Source organism: Tachyglossus aculeatus, chromosome 1 (assembly GCF_015852505.1).
Source record: "Tachyglossus aculeatus isolate mTacAcu1 chromosome 1, mTacAcu1.pri, whole genome shotgun sequence".
Taxonomy (NCBI): Eukaryota; Metazoa; Chordata; class Mammalia; order Monotremata; family Tachyglossidae; genus Tachyglossus; species Tachyglossus aculeatus.
The window spans coordinates 3,174,508-3,191,454 of NC_052066.1; the positions used below are offsets into that span (position 1 = coordinate 3,174,508).

Here is a 16,947-nt window from a genome sequence, read left to right on the forward strand (position 1 = left end):
CGATTGATGATGATGATGATGATTCTATTTATTTTATTTTGTTGATATGTTTGGTTTCGTTCTCTGTCTCCCCCTTCTAGACTGTGAGCCCGCTGTTGGGTAGGGACCGTCTCTATATGTTGCCAACCTATACTTCCCAATCGCTTAATAATAATAATAATAATAATAATAATAATAATAATAATAATAATGGCATTTATTAAGCGCTTACTATGTGCAGAGTACTGTTCTAAGCGCTGGGGAATTTACAAGGTGATCAGGTTGCTCCATGTGGGGCTCACAGTCTTAATCCCCATTTTACCGATGAGGGAACTGAGGCCCGGAGAAGTGAAGTGACTTCCCAAAGTCACACAGCTGACGAGTGGCGGAGCCGGGATTTGAACCCATGACCTCTGACTCCAAAGCCCGGGCTCTTTCCACTGAGCCACGCTGCTTTTCGGCACACAGTGCACTGCAGTTAGTACAGTGCTCTGCACACAGTAAGCGCTCAATAAATACGATTGATTGATTGATTGATTGATTGATTGATTCTAATCCCGGCTCCGCCGCTTCTCTGCTGTGTGACCCTGGGCAAGTCATTTCACTTCTCTGCCCCTCAGTGACCTCATCTGGAAAATGGAGCCTCATGTGGGACAGGGACTGTGTCCAACCTGATTACTCTGTATCTATCATCATCATCATCATCAATCGTACTTATTGAGCGCTTACTGTGTGCAGAGCACTGGACTAAGCGCTTGGGAAGTACAAATTGGCAACATGTAGAGACAGTCCCTACCCTCAGTAGGGTGCCTGGCACGTAGTAAGCGCTTAGCAGATATGATTAAAAAACAAAAAAGCAGGGGAAGAACTGGAGGGAGACATCATCATCAATTGTATTTATTGAGCGCTTACTGTGTGCAGAGCACTGTACTAAGCGCTTGACTGTACTAAGCGCTTGGCACCCACCTCGCTCAAGTTCCGGATGACCCGCTGGCTGATGACTTCCGCCTTGGTTCGCTGAAATTCCTCCTCGAGGTCCGGGCCTCCTTTTTTCCCCTGGTGGGAAGATGGGGGGAAAGTTCATTGATTTAGAAGAAGCAGCGTGGCTCAGTGGAAAGAGCCCGGGCTTTAGAGTCAGAGGTCATGGGTTCGAATTCCGACTCCACCAAATGTTGGCTGTGTGACCTTGGGCAAGTCACTTAACTTCTCTGAGCCTCGGTTCCCTCATCTGCAAAATGGGGATTAAGATTGTGAGCCCCACGGGGGACAACTTGATCACCTTGTATCCCCCCCAGCACTTAGAACAGTGCTCTGCACATAGTAAGTGCTTAATAAATGCCATTATTATTATTCTCTGGGCCTCAGTTCCCTCATCTGTAAAATGGGGATGAAGACTGTGAGCCCCCCGTGGGACAACCTGATCACCTGGTAACCTCCCCAGTGCTTAGAACAGTGCTTTGCACATAGTAAGCGCTTAATAAATGCTATCCTTATTATTATTATTATTCTCTGTATGTCAGTTCCCTCACCTGTAAAATGGGGATGAAGACTGTGAGCCCCACGTGGGACAACCTGATGACCCTTTATACCCCCAGCGCTTAGAACAGTGCTTTGCACATAGTAAGTGCTTAATAAATGCTATCCTTATTACTATTATTATTCTCTGTATGTCAGTTCCCTCATCTGTAAAATGGGGATGAAGACTGTGAGCCCCACGTGGGACAACCTGATGACCCTTTATAACCCCAGCGCTTAGAACAGTGTTTGGCACATAGTAAGCGCTTAAAAAATACCATCATCATCATCCATTCATTTCTTTTGGACTGTGAGCCCACTGTTGGGTAGGGACTGTCTCTATATGTTGCCAACTTGTACTTCCCAAGCGCTTAGTACAGTGCTCTGCACACAGTAAGTGCTCAATAAATATGATTAATTGATTGATTCATATTTATTGAGCACTTTCTGTGTGCAATGCCCTATAGTAAGCACTTGGGAGAGGACACTATAACAACAAACAGATACATTCCCCGCCCACAACAAGCACACAATCTAGAGGGAAATGGTCAATAACAATAATAATAAGAATCGTGGTATATGTTGAGCGCTTACTATGAGCCAGGTAATAATAATAATAATGATGATGGCATTTGTTAAGCGCTTACTATGTGCAAAGCACTGTTCTAAGCGCTGGAGGGATACAAGGTGATCAGGTTGTCCCACGGGGGGCTCACAGTCTTAATCCCCATTTGACAGATGAGGGAACTGAGGCACAGAGCAGTGAGCCCACTGTTGGGTAGGGACCGTCTCTATATGTTGCCAACTTGTGCTTCCCAAGCGCTTAGTCCAGTGCTCTGCACACAGTAAGCGCTCAATAAATACGATTGATTGATTGATTGATTAAGTGACTTGCCCAAGGTCACACAGCAGACACGTGGTGGTCTGGGCAGTAGGCCAGAGGCATTGGGTGGTGAAGAGGACATGATGGAGCCCGCTGTTGGGTCGGGACCGTCTCTATATGTTGCCAACTTGGACTTCCCAAGAGCTTAGTACAGTGCTCAGCACACAGTAAGCAATCAATAAATACAATTGAATGAATTGATCATCATCATCATCATCATCAATCGTATTTATTGAGCGCTTACTATGTGCAGAGCACTGTTCTAAGCGCTTGGGAAGTACAAATTGGCAACATATAGAGACAGTCCCTACCCAACAGTGGGCTCACAGTCTAAAAGGGGGAGACAGAGACCAAACATACTAACAAAATAAAATAAATAGAACAGATATGTACAAATAAATTAAATAAATAAATAGAGTAAAAAACTATGTACAAACATATATACATATATGCAGGTGCTGTGGGGAAGGGAGGGAGGTAAGATGGGGGGATGGAGAGGGGGACGAGGGGGAGAGGAAGGAATTGATTCCTTGATGATGATGATGGTATTTTTAAGCGCTTACTATGTGCCAAACACTGTTCTAAGCGCTGGGAGGGATGCAGGGTCATCAGGTTGTCCCACGTGGGGCTCACAGTCTCTCGTCCCCCTCTCCATCCCCCCATCTTACCTCCTTCCCTTCCCCACAGCACCTGTATAGATGTATATATGTTTGTACATGTTTATTGCTCTATTTATTCATTTATTTTACATGTACATATCTATTCTATTTATTTTATTTTGTTGATATGTTTGGTTTTGTTCTCTGTCTCCCCCTTCTAGACTGTGAGCCCACTGTTGGGTAGGGACTGTCTCTATATGTTCCCAACTTGTACTTCCCAAGCGCTTAGTACAGTGCTCTGCACACAGTAAGAACTCAATAAATACGATTGATGATGATGATGATGATGAACTGACGTACAGAGAATAATAATAATAATAAAGATCTCATTTATTAAGTGCTTACTATGTGCAAAGCACTGTTCTAAGCACTGGGGAGGTTACAAGGTGATCAGGTTGTCCCATGGGGGGCTCACAGTCTTCATCCCCATTTGACAGATGAGGGAACTGAGGCGCAGAGAAGTGAAGTGACTTGCCCAAAGTCACACACCTGACATTTGGCGGAGCCGGGATTAGAACCCATGACCTCGGACTCCAAAGCCCGGGCTCTTTCCACTGAGCCACCCTGCTTCTCTGTGATATGGCAGGCTATGACAGGTTAGAATCAGGCGCATTGGGAGATGAAGTGGACATGTCCTTTCCTAAAGGAAAGAGCCCAGGCCCAAGAGTCAGAAGGATCAATCAATCAATCAATCAATCAATCGTATTTATTGAGCACTTACTGTGTGCAGAGCACTGTACTAAGCGCTTGGGAAGTACAAGTTGGCAACATATAGAGACAGTCCCTACCCTGGGTTCTAATCCCGATGCTGCCGTTTGTCTGCTGTGTGACCTTGGGCAACTCACTTTGCTTCTCTATGCCTCAGTTCCCTCATCTGTAAAATGGGGATTAAGATGGGGAAAGGGACTGTGTCCAAACTGACACATCTGTAAGGAATAATAATAATAATAATGGCATTTATTAAGCGCTTACTATATGCAAAGCACTGTTCTAAGCGCTGGGGAGGGTACAAGCGCTCAATAAATACGATTGATGATTTGGCGGAGCCGCTTTTTGAACCCATGACCTCAGACTCCAAAGCCCGGGCTCTTTTCCACTGAGCCACGCTGCTTTACCTCAGCACTTAGTACAGTGCCTGGCACATAGTAAGCGCTTAACAAATACCACAGTTATAAACCTTTAGACAGGGAGTTCGTTGTGGGCAGGGAATGTGCCTGTTTATTACTGTGTTGTCCCCTGGCAATCAATCAATCAATCAATCAATCGTATTTATTGAGCGCTTTGTGCAGAGCACTGTACTAAGCACTTGGGAAGTCCAAGTTGGCAACTTATAGAGACAGTCCCTACCCAACAGTGGGCTAACAGTCTAAAAGGGGAGACAGAGAACAAAACCAAACATACTAACAAAATAAAATAAATAGAATAGATATGTACAAGTAAGATAAATGAATAAATAGAGTAATAAATCTGTACAAACATATATACATCTATACAGGTGCTGCGGGGAAGGGAAGGAGGTAAGATGGGGGGATGGAGAGGGGGACGAGGGAGGAGGGGGAGTGACAGGGAAAGGAACAGGTCAAGGATGAAGGGATTGAACCAGCGGGGTAGCAGTTTGGATGGAGAGGAAAGGGCGGATCTTGGTGATCAATCAATCAATCAATCAATCGTATTTATTGAGTGCTTACTGTGTGCAGAGCACTGTACTAAGCGCTTGGGAAGTCCAAGTTGGCAACATATAGAGACAGTCCCTTCCCAACAGTGGGCTCACAGTCTAGAAGGGGGAGAAAAACAACAAAACCAAACATACTAACAAAATAAAATAAATAGAATAGATATGTACAAGTAAGATAGAGTATTAATCTGTACAAACATATATACATATAGAGACAGTCCCTACCCAACAGTGGGCTCACAGTCTAGAAGGGGGAGACAGAGAATAAAACCAAACATACTGACAAAATAAAATAAGTAGAATAGATATGTACAAGTAAAATAAATAAATAAATAGAGTAATAACTAGGTACAAACATATATCCATATATACAGGTGCTGTGGGGAAGGGAAGGAGGTAAGATGGGGGGATGGAGAGGGGGACATGGGGAAGAGAAAGGTAGGGGCTCAGTCTGAGTGCTTACTGTGTGCAGAGCACTGTACTCAGCGCTTGGGAAGTCCAAGTTGGCAACATATAGAGACAGTCCCTACCCAACAGTGGGCTCACAGTCTAGAAGGGGGAGACAGACAACAAAACCAAACATACTAACAAAATAAAATAAATAGAATAGATATGTACAAGTAAAATAAATAAATAGAGTAATAAATATGTACAAACATCTATCCATATATACAGGTGCTGTGGGGAAGGGAAGGAGGTAAGATGGGGGGATGGAGAGGGAGACATGGGGAAGAGAAAGGAAGGGGCTCAGTCTGAGCACTTACTGTGTGCAGAGCACTGTACTAAGCACTTGGGAAGTACAAGTTGGCAACATATAGAGACAGTCCCTACCCAACAGTGGGCTCACAGTCTAGAAGGGGGAGACAGAGAACAAAGCCAAACATACTAACAGAATAAAATCAATAGAATAGATAGGTACAAGTAAAATAAATAGAGTAATAAATCTGTACAAACATATATCCATATATACAGGTGCTGTGGGGAAGGGAAGGAGGTAAGATGGGGGGGGGATGGAGAGGGGGATGAGGGAGGAGGGGGAGTGACAGAGAAAGGAATTGGTCAAGCATGAAGGGATTGAACCAGCAGGGTAGCAGTTTGGATGGAGAGGAAAGGGCGGATCTTAGTGATGTTGTGGAGGTGAGACCGTCCGTCCGTCCATCCGTCCGTCCATCCGGCGCCAACGCTGACCTGGTCCGGCTCCGCCTGCCTCTGCCGTTCTTCCAAAAGTTCCCGCCTGAACTTGTCCGAGATGGGTTCCTTGCCAAGGTGCACCTGCCTGCGTGGGGGACACCGACACAGAGGGGTGATCCTGGGGAGGCCAGACACCCCCAAACCCCACTCCGGGACACCTTGTCCAAGGCCTGGCCTACTACTAGTCGAGAACAGCTTAGTCCAGTGCTCTGCACACAGTAAGTGCTCAATAAATACGATTGATTGATTGATTGATTGCTTGACTGAGAAGCAGCGTGGCTCAGTGGAAAGAGCCTGGGCTTTGGAATCAGAGGTCATGGGCAAAAATCCCAAATCCACCAAGCTTGGGCTCCTTCCACTAAGCCACGCTGCTTCTCAGGCTCTAGAAGTATCAGGGGTAGTTGCAGTAGCAGTAGTAACCCACCCCGGGATGCCCCGTCGCAGGCCTGGACTACTACTAGTCGAGAATCAATCAATCAATCAATCAAGCGTATTTATTGAGCACTTACTGTGTGCAGAGCACTGGACTAAGCACTTGGGAAGTCCAGGTTGGCAACATAGAGAGACGGTTCCTACCCAACAGTGGGCTCACAGTCTAGGTGATACAAGATAGTCGGGTTGGACACAGTCCCCATTCATTCATTCATTCATTCATTCATTCATTCAATCAATCAATCGTATTTATTGAGCGCTTACAGTGTGCAGAGCACTGGACTAAGCGCTTGGGAAGTACAAGTTGGCAACATAGAGAGATGGTCCCTACCTAACAGTGGGCTCACAGTCTAGGTGATACAAGATAGTCGGGTGGGACACAGTCCCCATTCATTCATTCATTCATTCATTCAATCGTATTTATTGAGCACTTACTGTGTGCAGAGCACTGGACTAAGCGCTTGGGAAGTCCAAGTTGGCAACATAGAGAGATGGTCCCTACTCAACAGTGGGCTCACAGTCTAGGTGATACAAGATAGTCCAGTTGGACACAGTCCCCATTCATTCATTCATTCATTCATTCATTCAATCGTATTTATTGAGCGCTTACTGTGTGCAGAGCACTGGACTAAGCGCTTGGGAAGTCCAAGTTGGCAACATAGAGAGACGGTTCCTACCCAACAGTGGGCTCACAGTCTAGAAGGGGGAGATGGAGAACAAAACCAAACATACGAACAAAATAAAATAAATAGAATAGATATGTACAAGTAAAATAAATAAATAAATAAATAAATAAATAAATAAATAAATAGAGTCATAAATCTGTACAAACAGCTATACATATATACAGGTGCTGAGGGGAAGGGAAGGAGGTAAGATGAGGGGGTTGGAGAGGGGAAGGATGGAGAAGCAGGGTGGTTCAGTGGAAAGAGCCTGGGCTTTGGAGTCAGAGGTCAATCAATCAATCGTATTTATTGAGCGCTTACTGTGTGCAGAGCACTGGACTAAGCGCTTGGGAAGTCCAAGTTGGCAACGTATAGAGACGGTCCCTACCCAACAGTCGGCTCACAGTCTAGAAGGGGGAGACGGAGAACAAAACCAAACATACTAATGAAATAAAATAAATAGAATAGATATGTACAAGTAAAATAAATAAGTAAATAGAGTAATAAATCTGTACAAACATATATACATATATATATACGTATATATAGTATATACTATAGTATATACTATGTATATATATATATATAGGTGCTGTGGGGAAGGGAAGGAGGTAAGATGAGGGGGGTGGAGAGGGGGAAGGATGGAGAAGCAGCGTGGTTCAGTGGAAAGAGCCCGGGCTTTGGAGTCAGAGGTGATGGGTTCAAATCCCGAATCCGCCAAGCTTGGGCTCCTCCCAAGCCCGGGCTCTTTTCCACTAAGCCATCCCGCCTCCCCGACATGTCTGCTGTGTGACCTTGGGCAAGTCGCTTCACTTCCCTGTGCCTCAGTTTCCTCATCTGTAAAATGGGGATTAAGACTGTGAGCCCCACGTGGGACAACCTGATCACCCTGTATCCCCCCAGCGCTTAGAACAGTGCTTTGCACATAGTAAGCGCTTAACAAATACCAACATTATTATTATTATTATTATTATTATTATTATTATTATTATTATTATTATTATTATTATTATTAAGCCACGCTGCTTCTCAGGTTCCAGCAGTATCAAGGGTAGTAGCAGTAGTTGTATTTGCACAGGCCTCTCGACTGTAAGCTCCTTGTGGGCTACAAACACGTCTACCAACTGTTTGGTTTTTTTTTTTTGATAGTATTTGTTAAGCACTTACTATGTGCAAAGCACTGTTCTAAGCGCTGGGGAGGTTACAAGGTGATCAGGTTGTAACCTCACAGTCAATCCCCATTTTACAGATAATAATAATAATAATAATAATAATAGCATTTATTAAGCGCTTACTATATGCAAACCACTGTTCTAAGCGCTAGGGAAGTTACAAGATGATCAGGTTGTCCTCAGTTCCTGTGCCTCAGTTCCCTCATCTGTAAAATGGGGATTAAGACTGTGAGCCTCCCGTAGGACAACCTGATTACTTTATATCTACCCCAGAGCTTAGAACAGTGCTTGGCGCATAGGAAGCGCTGAATAAATACCATTATTATTATTACCCCAGCGCTTCCAACAGTCCTTGGCACATAGTAAGCGCTTAACAAATACCATCATTATTATTATTATTATTATCATTATTATTATTATTACTAGTGGTAGTAGCAGTAGTAGTAGCAGCAGTAATAGTGGTAGTAATTAGTGTTTCGCACATAGTAAGTGCTTAACAAATACCACTATTATTATTATTATTTTAGAGGAAGCTGTAGTCGTAGCGGTAGTGGTAGCAGTGGTAGTAGCAGAAATAATAATAATAATGATGGCATTTCTTAAGCGCTTACTATGTGCAGAGCACTGTTCTAAGCACTGGGATAATGATAACAATAATAATAATGCTTCAGAGAAGCAGCATGGCTCAGTGGAAAGAACCCGGGCTTTGGAGTCAGAGGTCATGGGTTCGAATGATGGGTTATATATGTTTGTACATATTTATTACTCTATTCATTTATTTATTTTACTTGTACATATCTATTCTATTTATTTTATTTTGTTAGTATGCTTGGTTTTGTTCTCTGTCTCCCCCTTTTAGACTGTGAGCCCACTGTTGGGTAGGGACTGTCTCTAGATGTTGCCAATTTGTACTTCCCAAGCGCTTAGTACAGTGCTCTGCACATAGTAAGCGCTCAATAAATACGATTGATGATGATGATGAATCCCGGCTCCACCACATATCTGCTGTGTGACCTTGGGCAAGTCACTTAGCTTCTCTGAGCCTCAGTTCCCTCATCTGGAGAATGGGGATTAAGACAGTGAGCCCCACGTGGGACAAGGTGATCACCTTGTATCCCCCCCAGTGCTTAGAACAGTGCTTGGCACATAGTAAGTGCTTAACAAATGCCATTATTATTATTATTATTATTATTATTATTATTATCATTACTATCAATAGTAGTAGTATTTGTATTTGTGGTATTTGAGGAAGTATTTTGAGGTACTCTCTCCCCCTTTCAGACTGTGAGCCCACTGTTGGGTAGGGACCGTCTCTCTATGTTGCCAACTTGGACTTCCCAAGCGCTTAGTACAGTGCTCTGCACACAGTAAGCGCTCAATAAATACGATTGATTGATTGATTGATTGATTGATTGAGGTAGCAGTTGTATGCAGTGTGCTATACCAGGCAATTACCATGTGAAAAGCACTATCCGGGAGCAGAACACAGTTTTGGGTAGTTACCACGTGCAGAGCACTGTAGTAGATGCCTGTTTTTGTTTTTTTTTAATGGCATTCATTCATTCATTCATGCAATTGTATTTATTGAGCGCTTAGTGTGTGGTATTAAGCGCTTACTATGTGCCGGGCACTGTTCTAAGCGCTGAGTTAGATACAAGGTAATCAAGTTGGACACAGTCCCTCTCCCACGTGGGGCTCACAGTCAATCAATCAGTCAATCAATCGTATTTATTGAGCGCTTACTGTGTGCAGAGCACTGGACTAAGCGCTTCTTCATCCCCATTTTCCAGACGAGGTCACTGAGGCCCAGAGAAGTGAAGGGACTTGCCCAAGGCCCCCGAGCAGACAAGTTGGGGAACCTAGTAGCGTGGCTCATTCATTCATTCATTCAATCGTATTTATTGAGCGCTTACTGTGTGCAGAGCACTGTACTAAGCGCTTGGGAAGTCCAAGTTGGCAACGTAGAGAGACGGTCCCTACTCAACAGCAGGCTGGCTCGGTGGAAAGAGCCCGGGCTTTGGAGTCAGAGGTCATGGGTTCGAATTCCGGTTCCACCCATTGTCAGCTGTGTGACTTTGGGCAAGTCACTTCACTTCTCTGGGCCTCAGTGACCTCATCTGGAAAATGGGGATGAAGACTGTGAGCCCCCCGTGGGACAACCTGATCACCTTGTAACCTCCCCAGCGCTTAGAACAGTGCTTTGCACATAGTAAGCGCTTAATAAATGCCATTATTATTATTATTCTCTGTGCCTCAGTTCCCTCATCTGGAAAATGGGGATGAAGACTGGGAGCCCCCCGTGGGACAACCTGATCACCTTGTATCTCCCCCCAGCGCTTAGAACAGTGCTGTGCACATAGTAAGCGCTTAATAAATGCCATCATTATTATGATGATGATTATTATCATTATTATTAGAACCCATGACCTTCCGACGCTCAGGCCCGGGCTCTATCCATTATGCCAAGGCAAGGCTGGCTACCTGTTGGGTGTAGAGGACTGTAGTGAGCGGCTGTTGTGAGCCCATTGTTGGGACCGTCTCTATCTTTGGCCGACTTGGACTTCCCCTGCGCTTAGTCCAGTGCTCTGCACACAGTAAGCGCTCAATAAATAGGATTGAACGAATGATTGAATGTGTAGAGGACTGTAGTGGGCGGCTGTTGTGAGCCCGCTGTTGGGACCGTCTCTAAGCGCTCAATAAATACGATTGATTGATTGAATGAATGGATGTGTAGGGGACTGTAGTGGGCGGCTGTTGTGAGCCCGTTGTTGGGACCGTCTCTATCTTTGGCCGACTTGAACTTCCCAAGCGCTTAGTCCAGTGCTCTGCACACAGTAAGCGCTCAATAAATAGGATTGAATAATAACAATGGCATTTATTAAGCGCTTACTATGTGCCAAGCACTGTTCTAAGCGCTGCGTAGAGGACTGTAGTGGGCAGCTGTTGTGAGCCCATTGTTGGGACCGGCTCTATCTTTGGCCGACTTGGACTTCCCAAGCACTTAGTCCAGTGCTCTGCACACAGTAAGCGCTCAATAAATAGGATCGAATGAATGAATGAATGTGTAGAGGACTGTAGTGGGCGGCTTTTGTGAGCCCGTTGTTGGGACTGTCTCTAAGCGCTCAATAAATACAATTGATTGATTGATTGATTGAATGACTGGATGTGTAGAGGACTGTAGTGGGCGGCCGTTGTGAGCCCGTTGTTGGGACCGGCTCTATCTTTGGCCGACTTGGACTTCCCAAGCGCTTAGTCCAGTGCTCTGCACATAGTAAGCGCTCAATAAATAGGATCGAATGAATGAATAGATGCGTAGAGGACTGTAGTGGGCGGCTTTTGTGAGCCCGTTGTTGGGACCGTCTCTATCTTCGGCCGACTTGGACTTTCCAAGCGCTTAGTCCAGTGCTCTGCACACAGTAAGCACTCAATAAATAGGATCAAATGAATGAATGAATGCGTAGAGGACTGTAGTGGGCGGCTGTTGTGAGCCCGTTGTTGGGACCGTCTCTATCTTTGGCTGACGTGGACTTCCCAAGAGCTTAGTCCAGTGCTCTGCACACAGTAAGCGCTCAATAAATAGGATTGAATGAATGAATGAATGTGTAGAGGATTGTAGTGGGCGGCTGTTGTGAGCCTGTTGTCGGGACCGTCTCTAAGGGCTCAATAAATACGATTGATTGATTGATTGATTGAATGTATGGATGTGTAGAGGACTGTAGTGGGCGGCTGTTGTGAGCCCATTGTTGGGACCGTCTCTATCCTTGGCCGACTTGGACTTCCCAAACGCTTAGTCCAGTGCTCTGCACACAGTAAGTGCTCAATAAATAGGATTGAATGAATGCATGAGTGTGTAGAGGACTGTAGTGGGCGGCTGCTGTGAGCCTGTTGTTGGTACCATCTCTATCTTTGGCCGACTTGGACTTCCCAAGCGCTTAGTCCAGTGCTCTGCACACAGTAAGCGCTCAATAAATAGGTTCAAATGAATGAATGAATGCGTAGAGGACTGTAGTGGGCGGCTGTTGTGAGCCCGTTGTTGGGACCGTCTCTAAGCACTCAATAAATACGATTGATTGAATGAATGGATGTGTAGAGGACTGTAGTGGGCGGCCGTTGTGAGCCCATTGATAGGACCGTCTCTATCTTTGGCCGACTTGGACTTCCCAAGCGCTTAGTCCAGTGCTCTGCACACAGTAAGCGCTCAATAAATAGGATTGAATGAATGAATGGATGCGTAGAGGACTGTAGTGGGCGGCCATGGTGAGCCCGTTGTTGGGACCGTCTCTATCCTTGGCCGACTTGGACTTCCCAAGCGCTTAGTCCAGTGCTCTGCACACAGTAAGCGCTCAATAAATAGGATTGAATGAATGAATGGATGCGTAGAGGACTGTAGTGGGCGGCTTTTGTGAGCCCGTTGTTGGGACCGTCTCTATCTTTGGGCGACTTAAACTTCCCAAGCGCTTAGTTCAGTGCTGTGCACACAGTAAGCGCTCAATAAATAGGATTGAATGAATGAATGGATGCGTAGAGGACTGTAGTGGGCGGCTGTTGTGAGCCCGCTGTTGGGACCGGCTCTATCTTTGGCCAGCTTGTACTTCCCAAGTGCTTAGTCCAGTGCTCTGCACACAGTAAGTGCTCAATAAATAGGATTAAATCAATGAATGAATGTGTAGAGGACTGTAGTGGGTGACCATTGTGAGCCCGTTGTTGGGACCGTCTCTAAGCGCTCAATAAATACGATTGATTGATTGAATGAATGGATGTGGAGGGGACTGTAGTGGGCGGCTGTTGTGAGCCCATTGTTGGGACCGTCTCTATCCTTGGCCGACTTGGACTTCCCAAGCGCTTAGTCCAGTGTTCTGCACACAGTAAGCTCTCAGTAAATAGGATTGAATGAATGGATGGATGTGTGGAGGACTGTAGTGGGCGGCTGTTATGAGTCCGTCATTGGGACCGTCTCTATCTTTGGCCGACTTGGACTTCCCAAGCGCTTAGTCCAGTGCTCTGCACACAGTAAGCGCTCAATAAATAGGATTGAATGAATGAATGGATGCGTAGAGGACTGTAGTGGGCGGCCGTTGTGAGCCCGTTGTTGGGACCGTCTCTATCTTTGGCCAGCTTGGACTTCCCGAGCGCTTAGTCCAGTGCTCTGCACACAGTAAGCGCTCAATAAATAGGATTGAATGAATGAATGAATGTTTAGGGGACTGTAGTGTGCGGCCTTTGTGAGCCCGTTGTTGGGACCGTCTCTATCTTTGGCCGACTTGGACTTCCCAAGCGCTTAGTCCAGTGCTCTGCACACCATAAGCGCTCAGTACATAGGATTGAACGAAAGGATGTGCAGGGGACTGTAGTGGACGGCCGTCGGTGGGGACCGGTGGGTCCTACTCACCACTTGAGATGGTTGGCGGCCTCGCTCTGGGCGTCCAGCCGGGCCCGCTGCTCAAATCGCGCCTCTTTCAGCTGCCTCGTCTGCCACACGTCCGGGCCTTGGCTCAGGGCTGCCAACACAATCGGCCCTGAGTTCGAATCCAGCCCCCCGGGGCCGTCGATCGATCCCTCCATCGCGGCCGCGGTCGCAGGGCAGTGGACTGAGCGCTCGCGAGAGTCCGGTAGAGTAGACACGTCCCTGCCCTCGAGGAGCTGACAGTCTACCGTGTGCTGAGCACTGTACTGAGCGCTTGGGAGAGGACAACAGAGCAGACGTGATAACAATAATAATAATTATGGTAGTGTACTGTGTGCTGATGAACTGTACTGAGTGCTTGGGAGAGGACAGTTGAGCTAGTAGACGTGATAATGACTGTCTCTATATGTTGCCAATTTGTACTTCCCAAGCGCTTAGTACAGTGCTCTGCACATAGTAAGCGCTCAATAAATACGATTGATGATGATGATGATGATAATAATAATAATTATGGTAGTCTACTGTGTGCTGATGAACTGTACTGAGCGCTTGGGAGAGGACAGTAGAGCTAGTAGACGTGATAATAATAATTATGGTGGTCTACTGTGTGCAGAGCACTGTACTGAGCGCTTGAGAGAGGACAGTAGAGCTAGTAGATGTGATAATAACAATAATAATAATTATGGTAGTCTACTGTGTGCTGAGCACTGTACTGAGCGTTTGGGAGAGGACAGTAGAGCTGGTAGACATGATAATAATAATAATTAGGTAGTCTATGGTGTGCACAGCACTGTACTGAGCGTTTGGGAGAGGACAGTAGAGATAGTAGACATGACAATAATAATAATTATGGTAGTCTACTGTGTGCTGAGCACTGTACTGAGCGCTTGGGAGAGGACAACAGAGCAGACATGATAACAATAATAATAATTATGGTAGTGTACTGTGTGCTGATGAACTGTACTGAGCGCTTGGGAGAGGACAGTAGAGCTAGTAGACGTGATAATAATAATGATTAGGGTAGTCTAATAATAATAATAATAATAATGATGTACTTGGTAGTCTACCCAGCGCTTAGTACAGTGCTCTGCACACAGTAAGCGCTCAGTAAATACGATTGATGATGACAATAATAATAATAATTATGGTAGTCTACCGTGTGCTGAGCACTGTACTGAGCACTTGGGAGAGGACAGTAGAGCTAGTAGACGTGATAATAATAATAATAATTATGGTAGTCTACTGTGTGCAGAGCACTGTACTGAGCGTTTGGGAGAGGACAATAGAGCTAGTAGACATGATAATAATAATAATAATTATGGTAGTCTACTGTGTGCTGAGCACTGTACTGAGCGTTGGGGAGAGGACAGTAGAGCTAGTGAACATAATAATAATTATTATTATGGTAGTCTACTGTGTGCAGAGCACTGTACTGAGCGTTTGGGAGAGGACAATAGAGCTAGTAGACATGACAATAATAATAATTATGGTAGTCTACTGTGTGCTGAGCACTGTACTGAGCGTTTGGGAGAGGACAGTAGAGCTAGTAGACGTGATAATAATAATAATTATTATGGTAGTCTACTGTGTGCAGAGCACTGTACTGAGCGCTTGGGAGAGGACAGTAGAGCTAGTAGACGTGATAATAATAATAATTATTATGGCAGTCTACTGTGTGCTGAGCACTGTACTGAGCGCTTGGGAGAGGACAACAGAGCAGACATGATAACAATAATAATAATTATGGTAGTGTACTGTGTGCTGATGAACTGTACTGAGTGCTTGGGAGAGGACAGTAGAGCTAGTAGATGTGATAATAATAATAATTATGGTCATCTAATAATAATAATAATAATAATGATGTACTTGGTAGTCTACCAAGCGCTTAGTACAGTGCTCTGCACACAGTAAGTGCTCAATAAATACGATTGATGATGACAATAATAATAATAATTATGGTAGTCTACCGTGTGCAGAGCACTGTACTGAGCACTTGGGAGAGGACAGTAGAGCTAGTAGACATGATAATAATAATAATAGTTATGGTAGTCTACTGTGTGCAGAGCACTGTACTAAGCGTTTGGGAGAGGACAGTAGAGCTAGTAGACGTGATAATAATAATAATTATGGTAGTCTACTGTGTGCTGAGCACTGTACTGAGCGTTTGGGAGAGGACAATAGAGCTAGGAGACATAATAATAATAATTATGGTAGTCTACTATGTGCAGAACACTGTACTGAGCGTTTGGGAGAGGACAGTAGAGCTAGGAGACATAATAATAATAATTATGGTAGTCTACTATGTGCAGAGCACTGTACTGAGCGTTTGGGAGAGGACAGTAGAGCTAGTAGACGTGATAATAATAATAATTATGGTAGTCTACTGTGTGCTGAGCACTGTACTGAGCGCTTGGGAGAGGACAATATATTGTTCTCTGTCTCCCCCTTCTAGACTGTGAGCCCACTGTTGGGTAGGGACCGTCTCTAGATGTTGCCAACTTGGACTTCCCAAGCGCTTAGTACAGTGCTCTGCACACAGTAAGCGCTCAATAAATACGATTGATTGATTGATTGATTGACAATAGAGCTAGTAGACATGACAATAATAATAATTATGGTAGTGTACTGTGTGCTGATGAACTGTACTGAGCGCCTGGGAGAGGACAGTAGAGCTAGTAGACATGACAATAATAATAATTATGGTAGTCTACTGTGTGCAGAGCACTGTACTGAGCGTTTGGGAGAGGACAGTAGAGCTAGTAGACATGACAATAATAATAATTATGGTAGTCTACTGTGTGCTGAGCACTGTACTGAGTGTTTGGGAGAGGACAACAGAGCTAGGAGACATGATAATAATAATAATTATGGTAGTCTACTGTGTGCAGAGCACTGTACTGAGCGTTTGGGAGAGGACAGTAGAGCTAGTAGAAATGATAACAATAATAATAATTATGGTAGTCTACTGTGTGCAGAGCACTGTACTGAGCACTTGGGAGAGGACAGTAGAGCTAGTACACGTGATAATAATAATAATTAGGGTAGTCCACTGTGTGCTGAGCACTGTACTGAGCGTTTGGGAGAGGACAGTAGAGCTAGTAGACGTGATAATAATAATAATTATTATGGTAGTCTACTGTGTGCAGAGCACTGTACTGAGCGTTTGGGAGAGGACAGTAGAGCTAGTAGAAATGATAACAATAATAATAATTATGGTAGTCTACTGTGTTCAGAGCACTGTACTGAGCGCTTGGGAGAGGACAGTAGAGCTAGTAGACGTGATAATAATAATAATTATTATGGCAGTCTACTGTGTGCTGAGCACTGTACTGAGCGCTTGGGAGAGGACAGTAGAGCTAGTAGACGTGATAA

General features: G+C 44.9%; 1 protein-coding gene across 1 annotated transcript in view; it reads right to left on the reverse strand.

Annotated features, from left to right (window-relative positions):
- The window catches only part of CFAP221 (cilia and flagella associated protein 221), a 164,435-nt gene that overhangs the window by 61,961 nt on the left and 85,527 nt on the right, over nucleotides 1–16,947 (reverse strand). Inside the window, 3 exon segments of the mRNA XM_038747004.1 lie at nucleotides 946–1,035; nucleotides 5,900–5,987; nucleotides 13,561–13,669. Of these exon segments, the coding sequence (XP_038602932.1) occupies nucleotides 946–1,035; nucleotides 5,900–5,987; nucleotides 13,561–13,669 (287 nt within the window).